The following is a 16,969-nucleotide window of genomic DNA, read 5'->3' as shown; positions in this document are numbered from 1 at the left end:
ATCAAATGCAGCTGTAAAGAAAAAAAGAAAAGAAAAATATTGCTACGAGCTTCATAGGCTCAGTACTCTTACTTTCTGGAAATGCTTCATATATAAAGTGAGACATCACTAGATTGCTGTAAAGAACTTCTGTGGAGAGCAAAAGGAGAGCACCACTAAAAACTCTTCCCACTTTATTTGAAAATGTAGGGTTTCTTATTCACAGGTTTGTAAAGGAACCTGCAGGACAGTTCACACCCTTGTATACAATGACTTGAATACGCTTTTCAGATGGACAGAGATTTACCAGTTTCTAAATGAAAAGTTCTACAACATTGTCGGCTGCGAGACCTGAGGGGTTCTTTGTACACATTGGTACCTTTCCTTTGGACGTTGTGAGAGCTGTGCGTGAAGTTCATGTGTTGTGTTCAGGTCACTGTAATGGATGTATGTATTGTGAAATGAAATGAAGTGAGATACTATGGAATTAGTATTGTGGTACAAACATCAGGTACCTTTGGCAGCATAATTAAATATTCCATCGAAATAAAGATGTCGGTCAACCTAGTAAACCCAAATGAAAGTTTCAATGTAAATATGGCTCTAGGTCTGTAATTTGATTTCTTAGGGTCTTATGGGCAATATTCTCCACCATAGCTGGGAAATTCTGAGAGAATGTGTGTGATGGTGAGAGCTCTGAAAAACGAATGAGCAAGGGCTTAGCAGGTGCCAGGAGTTGAGCTTGGCTACAAATAGTGGCAATCTGGCTTGAGTCCAGGCAGCGAGTGCACCTGACTCACCTTGCAGTAGTTGAAGATGACGATTGGATCAGTGGTTGAAATATTGTGCAGGGAAAGGCAATCTACAATTGTGGGCCACTGGGGGCAGGTGTGTCAGAATATGTGTGAATTAATTCACGTCTTTTATTAAGGGGCATTCAAATGAAAGCTGAACACATGCCACAATGGGACCCTTTAATGGTTCTATTCAAAAGTAATCACCACAAGTGTTGAGACATTTAACTCACCGGAAGACAAGACCATTAATTCCTATTTCATAGAATACGTTTGGCTACTGACAGATCCACAACTGCACTCACTCTCGGACTTCCTCGTCCGACTGAAACTGACGTCCACGCACATCTTTCTTCAGGTCACCAAAGGTGTGAAAACTACACAGTGAAAGATCCGCGCTGTACGGAGGATGCTGCAGGGTTTCCCAAACAAATCGCTGAAGCGTAGCATTTATACTACAAGCAGTGTGGGGGTGAGCATTAGTGTGGAACAGGATATTCTGTCTGACAGCATTCCTGGGTGTTTTGACTTTATGATGTATCACAGTCTCTGCAAAGTGTCTTCATAGTGCTATGCATTGATTGTGTTTCCATGCACGAGGAACTTGATGCGCAGAGGGCTCCTGGAGTCGAAGTAGAAGGTGGTCATGAGCTTACCGGACCTTGTGTGAACAACTTTGAATTTCTTTGACAGGGGAGATGCAGGAGAGGTGCAGTCATTTTTGCACTGTTGCTTTGCCGTTTGCCTTCAGGCTGTTGTAATGGTGTCGAATGGAATCATCCTTTTGCACCATAACTCTCACCCCCACACTGCCAATCAGACAATGACTACATTTCAGCAGTTTGGTTGGAAAACACTGCAACATCCTCCGTACACCTCTGATCTTTTATCATGTCTTTTTCCTATCTGTGGCGACCTGCAGAAAAATGTGCATTGACATTGGTTTCATTCGGGATGAGGAAGTGCAAGAGTGGGAGTGGTTGTGGATCTGTCTGCAGCTAATCGTGTTCTACAAAACAGGAATTGACCATCTCTTCTCCCAGTGGAAAAAATGTCTTAATGCTTGTGGTGATTACTTTTAAATGAAACCATTTCATAGCCCTATTGTGGCAAGTGTTCATTGTTCGTTCGACTACCCTTGATAGCTTTCACACAGTCATCTTCTGAAACCACATAAGTACTTATTCATGAGTTTTAATATTCCCTTTGCTTTCTGGTTTGTGGTATCTATCCATACATATTCGCTTTCTGATGTATTTGAAATAGTATGATTCACGTTTTTATTTTTGCAGTCATAAGTTTCATGTTGCGTAGCCTTCAGTATTTGGTATTGTCATCCTTTATAATGTGTCTTTCACTCTTCGTACTGGAGATAGTCGAAAATGGATACTCTCTTTACATGTTCCCATACTTTGAAATAAAAGTAAATAATCTGCAGCGCAGGCACAAGAATAATGACGATCTATAAATACGTGTTTTGCGCAATGCCTGGGATATACAAGACTGATTTATTCTACCCCACCACTTTTACAGCAATGAAACTACAAAGTAGTAGTAGGATTATATTTACTATGCTGTGAAATAACTGCAATTGTGAAATATTTGTCTCCGTTCTCTTTTTATGTAGATGCGACTTCTGAATACATCAGGGGCAAGGAGACCCCATCGACAATTAATGGTTTGTACTGTGGTGGCTTGCAGTGTGTCACCGTTCTCTTGGGAGTGTTCGACAGGTCGACCGGTTGTCCAGTGATGGGTGTTGTAAACCAGCCTTTCTTCATTCACGATGATGACAGGTACCATTCCTATGTACCATTTTGTGTGTGTGTGTGTGTGTGTGTGTGTGTGTGTGATGGGGAGACCTTACAGACTGCTGCTGTTCCGCAAAAGTGCTAAAAAAAGTAACTTTGATGATCAAATAATTTCTGAATTAATGTTGTAAAGTACAGAAAGTGAGCTTTCATAGAAAGCCTCTTGCTACAATTCAGTTCTCACTACCCACAGCTTTGTCCTTTTATTTCACGTATGAGATGTTGATTACAAAATATTGGACCATAATTTAAGACTTGGGTTGAAGCAATAGCAAGGGACATGTTGGATGTTCTGAGAAATTGCTCAGTAAAGTTTTAATAAATGCTCATAAATAAAATATTTCAAGGACATCCATTGTTTTATTCAGATAAGCCATTATTGTCAAATATTTCTAGAGTAGTGACATACAGTGTACTCCCAATTGTTTGTGTGCATGTTTATCCAGTTTGCAAGTAATTCTTGCAGGGAAACGGATGTGCAATATTTTTATCTAGCAGACTGCAATAAACAACTTGCTGCTTGACAATAAGTGCCATTCCCATTGTTTAAATGACTGCTGCGTGACAACAGAGTACTGTTTCCATTGTTATCGGCCAGCCTGTTCCGCGTAAACTGGAAACAAATTCAGTTTTCTGATTTCGGTTGGTAGGTAAGTGTCAGTGAAGCAAGTTAAAAGAAATTTGTATGAGAGATGATGGAGAAATGAAAGAAACTTGTTGACATTAAAACAAAAATTAGAATTAATTGAAAGATTTGAGATGGGGGAATCTGCTGAAAAACTGCATGCTGATTATGGTACTGGAATGCAGACTGTTTGGGACATTAAAAAGAACATGCAGAAAATGCAGGATTTTGTCAGGAAATGCGATTTCAACTCTGGACCATTTGTACAAAAAAACATGAAAAGATCTACACTGCTCTTTTGCAGTGGTTTAACTAAAAACGAACAGAAGACATCATTGTTTCAGGTGCGATGTTTGCTGAAAAAGCTAAATTTTTTTGTGAAGCTCTGTCTGGCTAGAGAGAGAATTTAATGCCTTATCTGGACAGCTAACTGGATTCAAACGTCGTCACAGTAATCACAAACTTACTATGTGGAGAGCGGCTTAGTTCAAATGTTGTGGCTGCTGAGCCCTTCCAGGAAGAGTTCCAGATATTTGTGGAAGAAAAGAATTTCACACCAAGCCAAATTTATTATGGAGACGAAAGTGATCTGTATTGAAAATGTCAACTAACCAGGAACCTTGCTTTTAAGAGCAAAGCTCGTGCTTTCCGGTGTAAGTTGTTAAAAGAATGCATTACAGTTTTGTGCACCACTAATGCTGCTGTGAACAACAAAGTGAAACTACTAGTAATTGGAAAATCGACAAAACCCAGAGCATTTGAGGATATTGTAGCTAAGGAGCTCCCTGTGCATTATTACAACCAAAAAGGTGCATGGATGGATAGTGAAACTTTCAAAAACTGTTTCCACACACTTGTGCCACATGTTTGGCAATGTATAGAAGAGAAAGGGTTGCAACAAAAGGCTGTTCTATTGCTCGATAATGCCCCTTCACATACCAGTGAGAGGATTCTCGTATCTGATGATGGTCATAACTAAGTTCTTACCTCCTAAAGTGACTGCTGTTGCATAGCCACCGGAACAAGGTATAATTGCATTGGTAAAGTGGTGTTACTGAGCTGGTGTACTGAGAATGCTAATTGATAAGAATGATTTACTGGCATTCTGGGATTTCTGATACCTCGTAGGAAGTCAAGCCAAATGCACTAATTTGATCATGGAGGAAAATACTTCCATGTACAGAAAAAAGAGATTTTCAAGGTTTCAATGATGAAGAAATAACAATTGCACAAATGATGAATCTAGAACCCTGTTTAAATGATTTTGAAGATGTCGATGAAGGAAACTTGAATGAATGAATGGCAGAAGATTGTTGCATGTGGACCTGCTTTCCAGTACATGAATGTCACTGAAGTTGTGGCCGTTGCTTCACAAGAAGAGGACAGTGAATGTGAATGTGAAAGTGCGGATGAAGACAGTGATCCTGTTAGTCATTGTACAGCATTGCAATATGTTGATGCTCTTCTAGATTATATCAGTCAGATGGGCTTTCAGTACAATGACATTATTGATGCAAGAAAAATTGAAAATGCGGTGTGATAAATGTGAACTCCGCTCAGAAGCAGATCAGCATCGCACACTATTTTACAGGCCTACAGTACCTAAGCACAAAACTTGGATAAACTTTTGAAAAAGAGTACGTATTTCAAAATGTCTTGATTATTCAATTTTTCAGTTATTTGTGCATCATCTCCCCCACATTACCTTCAATAATCGGGAATATACCGTATTTTTAAAATTGCGGACTCAATCCAAAATTGTGTTCTTAAAAATATGTTGGTGGATACTTAACATTGTTTACCTGCAAACTGGGTGCATTTTACAAGGGTTAGCATTGGCTTACCACTGTTTACTTGCTGCATAAGTTTACAAAAAATTACTGTGAAACCTATCAGAAATACAGATTTAAAAAGTCTGAATTTTCTCAGTTTGATACTATGATTTGCATTACCAGTTTTTTCAGTAATTACTGTAAAGTATAACAGCCTCAAAAACTAATATGTGATTCAACGCAATACAAAATCAGTTCTATCATCACATTACAGCACATAAACAGTATTAAGTGTGGTCCTTAACATTTCTCCCATCACACTATCATGTAAATTCATGGAAACTATGGTGAGCGATGCAGCTTGACAATGTCTATTTGCTTAAATAAATATGTTTACATGATTAGTGACAAATTTTGAAGTGTATTCAGGATCATTATCTGAGTCTTAGTTACCCAAATTGGACTTGTACAAGTTGTCCGTGAAAGGCATTTTTGTGGCGTGGCCACCACTGACGTTAGTGCTACTGACACCTGTGTTTTTGGCACTTTCACTGTTTATGTGTGCACATCCTAACAAAGTTGCAGTTAGTGAGAATCTGAAATTAGAGACAGAGCTGCAATTTCTTGGATTATAGTGGAAGTACCAACTAATGTTAATAAGTATGTCATGTACCATATTATACATCCAATAACTCTGTTTATCATCTGCTGTGCCTTACCATTGCTTACAGCCAGGATGTTCAGTTTTCATACAAAAATAACATTATTTATTTTTAACTACTAAGCACATAAAAGTGTGAATGTTCATAGTAAATTAAATTCAGTTTACAATAGAAAATAACATCCCCTTTTTTTATTTCTAGAGATAATGAATAAATATGCACATGATATTGGAAACAGCTGATTCAGTACTTGTTAGTTAACATTTAAATTTGATGGTAAATATAGAATACAAATGTGTGTTTATAAAGAATGGTAACACATAGTGAAAACTGAGCCGGCAACCTCGCAATTACAAGATGAGAAATATACCACTGGACAGTTTCAGTGAGACTTAGTAGAGACATATACCTTACTGTCGGTAACAATCGCTTTAGGGTTAAGAAGCCCCTTCCCACCAAAGGGATGGGGAAGAAGCATAGCCTGTGACGCGTGAATTCCCAGACTTACTTCATTCAGTATTTGAGAATGAGAGTAATTGAGAGACTGAGAGATTTATACCAAATAAATCAACAAATTACAGAGCCGATCCTCACTGGTACACTAAACAGGTCAGAACATTGTTGCAGAAACAACAACAAAAAAGTATACCAAATTTAAACAAATGAAAAATCTACATGGTAGGCAATCTTTTATGGAAGTTTGAAATTTAGCACGGACTTTAATCCAAGATGCTTATAATAGTTTCCACAACAAATTTTTGTCTCAAAACCTGGCAAAAAATGCAGAATGAGTTTCGTTGTATGTAAAGTATGCTAGTGGCAAAACACAATCAATGCATTCTCTGCACAATGGCAATGGAAATACTATCAACGACAGTGCTGCTAAGGCAGAGCTACTAAACACAGTCTTCTGAAATTCCTTCACCAAAGAAGACAAAGTAAATATTCCAGAATTTGAATCAAGGGCAGCTGCCACTAAATGTAAATGTCGTGTGAATAAGGCTTCCCATCGAGTAGACCGTTCGCCGAGTGCAAGTCTTTCGATCTGACGTCACTTCGGTGACTTGCGTGTCAATGGGGATGAAAGGATGATGATTAGGACAACACAACATCCAGTCCTTGAGCGGAGAAAATCTCCGACCCAGCCAGGAATCGAAACCGGGCCCTTAGGATTGACATTCTGTCGCGCTGACCTTTCAACTATGGATGCAGACAGCTGTAACTATGAGTAACTTAGAAGTAGATATCCTCGGAGTAGTGAAGCAACTTAAATCACTTAATAAAATCAAGTTTTCTGTATACCAATTAGATGCTTTTCAGAGTACGCTGATACAATAGCTCCATATTTAACAATCATACACAGCCACTCGCTAGACAAAACATCTGTACCCAAAAACTGGAAAGTTCCACACATCACACCAATATTCAAGAACAGTAGTAGGATAACCCACTAAATTACAGGCACATATCATTAATGTCAATATGCAGCAGGATTTTGGAACGTATATTGTGTTCAAGCAATATGAATTACCTCTAAGAGAATGGTCTATTGACACATGGTCAACATGGATTTAGGAAACATCATTCTTGTGGAACACAACTAGCTCTTTACTCATATGAAGTGTTGAGTGCTATTGATAAGGGATTTCAAATTGATTCCGTATTTCTAGATTTCTAGAAGGCTTTTGACACTTTACCACACAAGCGGCTCATAGTGAAATTGCAAGATTATGGAATATCACCTCAGTTATATGGCTGGATTTGTAAATTCCTGTCAGAGTCCATAGTAACTGACAGAAAGTCATCGAGTGATACCTGGCATTCCACAATATGGTGTTATGGGCCCTCTGTTGTTCCTTATCTATATAAACAATTTAGGAGACAATCTCGGCAGCAGCCTTAGCTTATTTGCAGATGATGCTGTCATTTACCACCTAATAAAGTCATCAGAAGATAAAAAAATTGCAAAACGATTTAGAAAAGATAACTGAATGGTCCAAAAATTGGCAGTTGATTCTAAATAATGAAAAGTGTGAGGTCATCCACGTGAGTGCTAAAAGCAATCCATTAAACTTTGGTTGCACGATAAATCAGACAAATCTGAAGGCCGTAAATTCAACTAAATACCCAGGAATTACAATTATGAATTAAATTGGAAAGAACTCACAGAAAATGTTGTGGGGAAGGAAAACCAAAGACGGCGTTTTATTGACATAACACTTAGAAAATGTAACATCTAATAGAGAGACTGCCTATGCTGCACTAGTCTTGTCTCTTTTGGAGTACTGCTGTGTTGTCTGGGTTCCTTACCAGAAAGGTAACAGAGTACATTGAGAAAGTTCAAAAAAAGAGCAGCATGTTTCCTATTATCCTAAAATACAGGAGTGTGTGTCATGGACATGATACGGGATTGGGGGTGTGGGGTGGACATAATTACAGTAAAACAAAGGCATTTGCCACTGTGGCAGAATCTTCTCACGAAATTTCAATCACCAACTTTCTCCTCTGAATGTGAAAATATTTTCTTTATGTCAACCTACATAGTGAGGAACAACAATCGTAATTAAATAAGGGAAATCAGAGCTAGCACGGAAATATATATGTGTTCATTTACTCATATGCTGTTTGAGGTTGGAACAGTAGAGAATTATTGCAAAGGTGGTTTGATGAACCCTCTGCCAGGCACTTACATGTGATTTGCAGAGTATCCATGTAGATGTAGATTTTTGGCTAGTTCATAGGCTGTGCTGGAGAGTATCTAGGACATAGCTTTAGTACAGTATCATAATCATGGAACTGAGTGCTATTACTATGTATGCCGCAGTCCCAATGATCAATTCATGACAAGAGCTGGTGAGCTGGAGTATTTGAAGGGCACTAGCATGAGGTGTGACAAGAAACTCAGTTCATAATGACTGAATGTGTCCTCCTTATTCTGCTACATTCACTTTACAGATCGTTAACTGCTCTGTCGGTCCCTTGCTGTGCGCCCTTACGAAATAGATACAATTCTAGCAACATGCCTTACAAGCTAACGAATATGCTGTCCTCGCTTCCTGTGGTTTTCTGTCCTCTTTTCCATAGAATGCTTATTCCTTACTCACAGAAAGTATCATTGATCTCACCCACTTGCGACATAATGGTTCACTTTCTTCTTCCGCTTCTGTCTCTTTCATGACTTGGGTTTGCCTGGGGCAGTGTGAGTGAGTTTTAATATATATTTTTTTCTAATTTCTATTGCTTACTAATATGTGCTGTAACATTATTCAAAAACATGTGTCCTTTTCTGGTGACATTTTATACTTGGCCATTGGAGCAATAAAGCATTCTAGACAATTGGAAAAAGCCACAGATCATTATTTTTCAAGAAGGGTGAACCCTGGTACTACTCAATTCTTTAGAAAATCAAAAATTACACTCTCACCACAGTTATTTAAAGGAAATAGGAAGCCCGGGATCACTGATGATGGACAAGCTTGTGATTGTTTTACAATTTTAATTTGACTCAAAACAGACTTTATTACAAACTTCAATTTGGACATTTGGCCTCTTACTGATGCAAAATACAAATCTTCACTTTAATTGAATTACATAAACACGAATAAGAATCATATTTTGCTTCCAAATCCAAAATCTTACATAGCATGTACGGTGAATAATCAATCATAAACAATTGTTCTTGTTTAACCATATCTCAAAAGACTAGTAACACTATACACTTCCAACCCAAAGTTACACAGCCACATAATACCACAACTTCATTAAAAAAACAAAGATCTTAAAGCTTAATAAAACTGAACTGCCCACATAAAGATCCACAGTGAAACATGCTTATACTAAAAATGCAAAGTGGGCCAACCAGGATCGCAAAATTGACACACAGGAAAAATAACAAGTTGCACATTCATTAAAGATACACAAATGATTAACATAAGTATTAAATTAGAATGGCTAGTAATAACTCGACCAGTAAAATAACTTACAGAAATGCTAATATTATCAAAGTGGCCTCAATTAACTTTAGAGAACAGCGTTAAGGCCCACAGCAGTATTTGGAATCAATGACGCTATGGCCAGCAGGCAATACGAGTGTTCACTCCCCACGGCTTGTGCACAGGCTCACTGGCAGGCAGTATATATTTATATATAGGCCAAACAGCCTCACAATCAGTAGTCCTGACAAGAATCCATAACCGCACCGACACCAGGAAACGAGCAGACTTAACAAATGGCCTGCAGCACAGATAGGCGGCAATGAAAACAAGGTCAACTCACAGCCACACTGGAATATATAATGAGCACGCCCCCAAATTCTTAAGGAGCAATACTCTAACATTACCCGTCTCCCAGTAAATTAGCAGGAAACTTAAAGATCACTTCCAGTTGCCTTTGGCACTTCCAACATTAAATAAACATACCAAATCGTGCCGTGACAAATGATTAAATCATTAACTATGGCTGCCAGGCATGTACACAATGGCAACCAGTCCCCAAGCAGTCATTATGTCCTAAAACAAGTTAAAACTTGCATGAAAACCACTTAAAACACACACTCCACTAATGATGAGAAACGAAATGAGGAACATCAGCTTCCTTAAAATAGCCACTGTTGAACCAAGTTCAGAACCATCTCTGGCAGCTACCAGTTTAAACAACCTTCTTAGTTAAACACAGAATAAAAGTCATACGTAACTTGGAGCTTGCAAATTATGAGCTGGGAAGCTGTTCAGCATGAGACGATGAACCCACCACAATTTTGCTCATCAAGATGCCCAATGATTGGCACCGTACATCCTGCACAACAAAAGACAAGGGCGGCGAGCACGGCGAGGACACTGGCTTGTTTTCAACATATTGCCAACATAAGAATTACAGAACACATTTTATGCTCACATCCTATTACCTATTTCAAGAACAAAATCTTCCACCATAGGTTTGTAAACTCAGTTTACCCTGCTAGTCCATGAGATCCAGAACCCCATAGACAAAGTTATCTTGATTGACATGGTTTTTGACTTGTGGTTGACATTTGCTGCAGTTCTAAAGCGCCTCACAGTGAACAAAATATGTGGTATCACAATATGTGGTCAGCAATTTGATTGAATTAACCCCTTTGTAGCAGATACAATTCAACCTATCATTCTGAGCAGGTCAAAATTATTACTTCGAGAGCACCTTAGGGAGAATTAGTATATCATCACAGTGTATACAAAAATCTTCTGGATTGTGCCAGAAGCTTAGTGAAGCTGTTCATTTTTTATGCTGTTGTATGGCAGTCACAATAGCAACAAATCGTATGTTGATTTTCCATCAAATTTGAGATTGTAGGGGGACTCAGTTTAAGTTGTTTGAAGAAATTATATTGCAAGAAATTTAGAGTGTTTTGTATGATGTTATATTGCAACCCAAAATAACATAATATTAATTATGTCAGTGTGTTCAAAACACCAATATCAGATACTGAATCAACTGTCTATTGATACATGCATTGAGGTGACAAAAGTCATGGAGCACTTCCTAATATCATGACAGACCTCCTTTTGCCCAGAGTAGTGCAGCATCTTGATGTGGCATGGACTCAACAAGTTGTTGGAAGGCCCCTGCAAAATATTGAGCCATGTGCTGCCTCTGTAGCCATCCGTAATTGTGAAAGTATTGCCGGTGCGGGATTTTCCGCATGAAATGATCTCTCCAAGTATGTCCCATAAATGTTTGATGGGGTTCATGTCGGGTTATATGTGTGGCCAAATTATTTGCTCGAAATGTCCAGAATGTTCTTCAAACCAGTTATGAAAAAAAAATTGTGGTCTGGTGATGTGGCGCATTTTCAGCTATAAAAATTCCATCGTCATTTGCTAACATGAAGTCCATTAATGGCCGCAAATGGTCTCCAAGTAGACAAACATAACTATTTCCAATCAATGGTAAGTTCAGCTGGACCAGAGGACACCGTATCTTGTTGACAACTTGAGGCTATGATTTGTGGGGTCTGCACCACACTTGAATCCTACCGTTAGCTCATCTGACCGGTTCACAGCGTTCCGGTCATCTAGGGTCCAACCAGTATGGTCACGAGCCCACAAGAGGCACTGTAGGCAATGTTGTGCTGTTAGCAAAGGCACTCACATTGATCCTCTACTTCATAGCCCATTAACGCCAGATCTCACCACACTTTCCTAATGTATATGTTGGTCATACATTGCACATTGACTTCTCTGGTTATTTCATGAAGTATTGCTTGTCTGTTTGCACTGACAACTGTGCAAATGCCGCTGCTGTCACTCATTAAGTGAAGGCCATCAGCCACTGCATTGTCCGTGGTGAGAGGTAATGTGTGAAATTTGGTATTATTTACACACTCTTGACACTGTGGATCTGGGAAATAGACTTCCCTAACGATTTCCAAAATAGAATGTCCCGTGTTTCTAGCTCCAACTACCATTCCGCATTCAAAGTCTGTTAATTCCCATGATGTTACCATCATCACATTGACAATATTTTCACCTGAATCGCATGTACAAGTGACAGCTCCGCCAATGCAATGTCGTTTTATACCTTGTGTTCATGATACTACCACCATCTGTATATGTGCATATCACCATCTCATGACCTTTGTCACCTCAGTGTGTAACTATGAAAAATATTTTAAAATTGAGTTGCAGCCTCACTTGCTTGCTATAATTTGGCCACTTTGTTTATTAAATGTGGTGCTGTTTTTATAGTCCGGGAAGTGGGTCCTAGCACGGCGTAAGTTGCTAATTTTGTTTTGTATTTGACTTGCATCTTCTCACTGTTGTTGCAAACGAACCTTGTTTTCTGTTGCAGGTGGATCGGAAGATGTATGTGGGGGATAAGTCACAATGATACAAATCTAAACTGCATTCCCAAACCAGATTTATCACCTAAGGAAAAGGTAACATATCATTTCGAGGTCTTACAAAGATTAAAGTGGTTTGAATTTAATCAGCAAGCTCTTTTAATTTTTAAAAGAACATAATGTTTTGAAAATATTTGTGACAGTGATTCTGGTATTTTATTGATTCCATAATAATTATTAGCAGACTTTATGAAATGCATTGCAATGAAACTTGACCAGAGATGCTTTTTTATATATATTTTTTATCTATTGCTACAGGTTTTGAGGATGTCTCATAAGTGGTAACTAAATACAAACAAGCGGTTATCACTGATATATAAAGCCTTTGCCAAAAGCAGGTGACACACACACACACACACACACACACACACACACAACACACATACACACACATAACTGCAGTCTCAGGCAACTGAGCCACACTGCGAGCAGCAGCACCAGTGCATGATGGGAGTGGTAGCTGGGTGGGGGTAAGGACGAGGCTGGGACGGGGAGGGGGGGGGCGACAGTAGAGTAGGGGTGGGGTAGGATAGGGTAGGGGTGGCGGACAGCGCAGAGCTGCTGGGGAGCACGGAGCACGGAGGGGCAAGGTGGAGAAAGGATAGGGCAGCTGTCTGGAGTCGGGAGGTTAGATGGAGGACTGGGGAGGGGGGTAGCCAAAAAGGGGAGAAGTAAAAGGACTGGATGTGATGGGGGGAATGAGTGCTGTATAGTGCCGGAAAGGGAGCAGGGAGGTCGGATGGATGAGGACGGTGACTAGCGAAGGTTGAGACCAGGAGGATTACAGGGAATGTAAGATACAAAGGCGTTCAATAAGTTTTGCACAGTCATCTCTAATTTTTTTTTTTTTATTTTTTACAGGAGGAGAATGAAATTTTTTTTTAACATACTTGGAACATTTAGCTATACATTGAGCCAGCTCGATGTAGCCTCCATCTGGTCCAACATTCTTTCCATGATGTAAATGCACTTTAATAAAATTCTGGGGATTGACTTTTTGCACCATCGCTTGACACAGGAAATAATGTCTTCCTCATTATCAAATGTTTTACTGCGCAGGTGGGCCTTCAGACGACCAAAGAGGTAAAAATCAGATGGAGCCAAGTCCGAACTGTAGGGAGTATGAGGAACAATTTTCCAACCCATTTTCCTGATTTTCTCCTGCGTCATACAGGCTGTATGGGGTTTGGCATTGTCATGGTGTATGTAGTCTGATGAACTGACCCTGAAGCTGTAGTCTGTGGGTCTTGATGGCACATCACAGCTTGTCTGATGACAAACAGTAACGGTCCCGATTAATTGTGTTGCCAGGTTCCAAAAAGTGAAAATGATACCACACTGATCCCAGAAGAAGGAGGCCATTACCTTTGGGCCAGCTCTTCGTGAAAATCTTGGTTTCTTCTTCCGAGGGAAACCCAGATGACACCACTCCAAGGATTGGGCTTTGCTCTCAGGTTCGAACAAAAACAACCATGTTTCATCCTGGTTAGTGACACTGTCAAAACACTGTTTCCAGTGGTCTTCATGAGAACCTCGCACACATCCTTCCTCATCGTTTTCTTTTCTCTTGTCAATAATCTAGGTACCCAACACACAGATTTTTCTGGACACTAGTTACTGTACCAGTGATACTACACTACACAATGACAAATGAGTCATTTCAGCAAACTGTCGTGTTGTCACACATGTCATCTTGGATTATTTGATCAACGATCTTCTTATTCACATCACTCACTGCCGTTGAGTGTCTACCGCATCGTGGATTTCCAGTAGAGAGAAATGACCTTCTTTAAACCTCTGCAACCACCACTGGATACTGCTGTGATCCACTGTGTCCTCCCCATAAATAGGGAGCAACTTCCTGTGAATCGATGTGTCAGCGCCATCGCCGGTCTTGAAGAGTAACTCCATCACCGACCATTGTTGCAACCTGACATCTATGTCATGGTCCATTATGTCTCACCTGTAAATAAAAGAAAATACTTTTATAGACCAATTATAGCTAAATGTTCCAAGTATGTTCACAAAAAATTTCATTCTCCTCCTTCAAAAAATAAAAAAAAATTGGAGATGACTGTGCAAAACTTTTTGAATGCCCTTTGTATACCACAGGGAAAGTTCCCCCTTGTGCAATTCAGAAAAGTTGGTGTTGGTTGGAAGGATCTATATGGCACAGGCTGTGAAGCAGTTATTGAAATGAGGGATGTCATGTTTAGCAGCATGCTCAGCAACCACGTGGTCCATTTGTTTCTTGGCCACAGTTTGTCGGTGGCCATTCACGTGGACAGACAGCTTGTTGGTTGTCATGCCCACATAGAATGCGGCATAGTATTTGCAGCTTAACTTGTAGATCACATGACGGTTTTCAGAGGTAGCCCTGCCTTTGATGGGATAGGTGATGTTTGTGATCGTGCTGGAGTAGGTGTTGGTGGGTGGATGTATGGGACAGGTCTTTGCATCTAGGTCTATTGCAGGGGTATGAGCCATGAGGTGAGGGGTTGGGAGCATTGGTTGTGTAGGGATGGACGAGTGTATTGTGTAGGTGTGGTGGTGAGCAGAATACCGCTGTGGGAGGGGTGGGAAGGATAGTGGACAGGGCACTTCTCATTTCAGGACACAACGACAGGTAGTCAAAACCTAAGGCCCTAAAGCAAAGACAAAGAAACAAACTTTCACACTTAAAAATGTGTAATAAATGTGTCATGTCCAAGTTCCTCAGAGCAGGTACCTATCATTTTCTGGGTTCTGTTTCTCTTTTTGTAGCCTGACATACACCCCCCCCTCTCAACTTGAATAAATATCTATAAACCCCCAAGGCTATGTCACATTTGTATAAATGGATTATAATATTCAATTCCATTCACTTTTTTAATGAATAAAATAAAATAAATGTCCCTCATTCAGGTGGTGCTGGTAGGCTCCGGCGAGTCGGAGGAGCTGCGAGAGAAGCTGCGAGCGTCGGGGGCAGTGGTGATACGCGGTGTGGCAGGGGCGGGCCACAAACTGGTGGGTGTGGCGTTGGGGCTGGCGGACGCGTACGTGCTGACGCGGCCCACCACCTTCCTGTGGGACACTTGTGGGCCGCACGCGCTGCTGCTCTCGCAGGGCGGCGGTGTCGCCAGCTGTGCCAATCCGGGCACGCAGCTCATCTACACTGGGAATGTTGGCACCTGCAACGAGGGTGGCATCGTCGCGTACCGTGACCGCACCTTCCTGGAGGCTCTGCTTGACCGTGAGCTGCAGGAGTCGGTCCTGCCGCTCGATCCGCAGGCATCTGGCGACCCACAGGCATCTGGCGATCCACCCCAGTGAGACCCCGTGACACCTCGGAAAGTTCTGTCTGGCGACTGCAGACAGTTACATTTTTCCCGCCATTTTAATGTCATTATCCCAAAAGTGAATGAAGTTGTTTCACAGACTACAGTGGAGTCTGCTGTGACAGCAGATGAAAATTATATGCCTTAATACAATTTTAACTGTTGTCTACTCCCGATTGCATTACAATCCCTGGTGGGCCCCTTTGGCCCGATCTCGTATGCCTCACTGCCGAGTGAAAAGTGTTTTAGAGATAGTGAACTGGAGGTGATGCATTTGCAAACGTACCTGTATGTATAAAGATTCAAATTGATGATCTCATGCCTTTTTTTAGTGTGGTGGTGTTTCTTTTTTTTTTTAAATGAATATAGCAATTACAAATGACCATAACTATTTAATGAGTACTGATACATTGATAAGCATTCCAAGAATGTAAAATAAAAAAAAAGTCGAGAATATTTTACGTAATTTATATTAGTTACCTTTGGTCATACAGACAACATTTCAGCAGTAATCAGTTCTGAAGAATTAAGAGTTGTACATTTGAGATCTGGAATTGTTTTTGGCAAAGGCACATATATAATATGTTCAACATAACCCCATAAAAGGAAATCCGTGGGTATCACGTCTGGAGATCTAGGTAGCCGAGAATGAAACGCAGTGTCGTCATGTCCAGTACAACTTATCTGCAATGGTTTGGAAGATGTCGATTTAAAAATGTGTGAACTTCAACAACCATTGGGACACTTCATCTTGCTGAAACGTGGTATCGATATAAGCTATGGAATCAGCCATTGTTAAACCACATCTAGGTAAAGATATCTCAAAATGCATTGTTCTGCACCCAAAAATTGACTTTACAGTTTTTGTACTGACATCATACAGAACACATTAGCCTCCGGTGAATCGCACAGATGTTCTGTTAAGCATGAAGGCTTTTCTGTACCTGTATTTGAATGTTGTCCCAGTTAACCCTACCACTTATGTGGAGGGTTGCCTCATTGCTAAAAATGAGATCTGCAGCAAATGTTCCTTCCTCCATGGCTTCCAACATTACCATTGCATAATTCTGATGGTTATAATCATTTGTAATTACTGTATTTATTTTGAACTGTTCTGTACATGTGTATAGTA

General features: G+C 40.1%; 1 protein-coding gene across 1 annotated transcript in view; it reads left to right on the top strand.

Annotated features, from left to right (window-relative positions):
• The window catches only part of LOC126428255 (inositol polyphosphate 1-phosphatase), a 46,552-nt gene extending 30,404 nt beyond the window's left edge, over positions 1–16,148 (top strand). Inside the window, exons 4-6 of the mRNA XM_050090168.1 lie at positions 2,401–2,569; positions 12,469–12,556; positions 15,425–16,148. Of these exons, the coding sequence (XP_049946125.1) occupies positions 2,401–2,569; positions 12,469–12,556; positions 15,425–15,832 (665 nt within the window). The 3' untranslated portion in view covers positions 15,833–16,148. The remainder of the gene's footprint in view (positions 1–2,400; positions 2,570–12,468; positions 12,557–15,424) is intronic.
• The last annotated feature ends 821 nt before the right edge of the window (positions 16,149–16,969 follow it).

The sequence above is a fragment of the Schistocerca serialis genome, chromosome 12 (genome assembly GCF_023864345.2).
Source record: "Schistocerca serialis cubense isolate TAMUIC-IGC-003099 chromosome 12, iqSchSeri2.2, whole genome shotgun sequence".
NCBI lineage: Eukaryota > Metazoa > Arthropoda > Insecta > Orthoptera > Acrididae > Schistocerca > Schistocerca serialis.
This window is presented reverse-complemented; position numbering and strand designations above follow the sequence as displayed.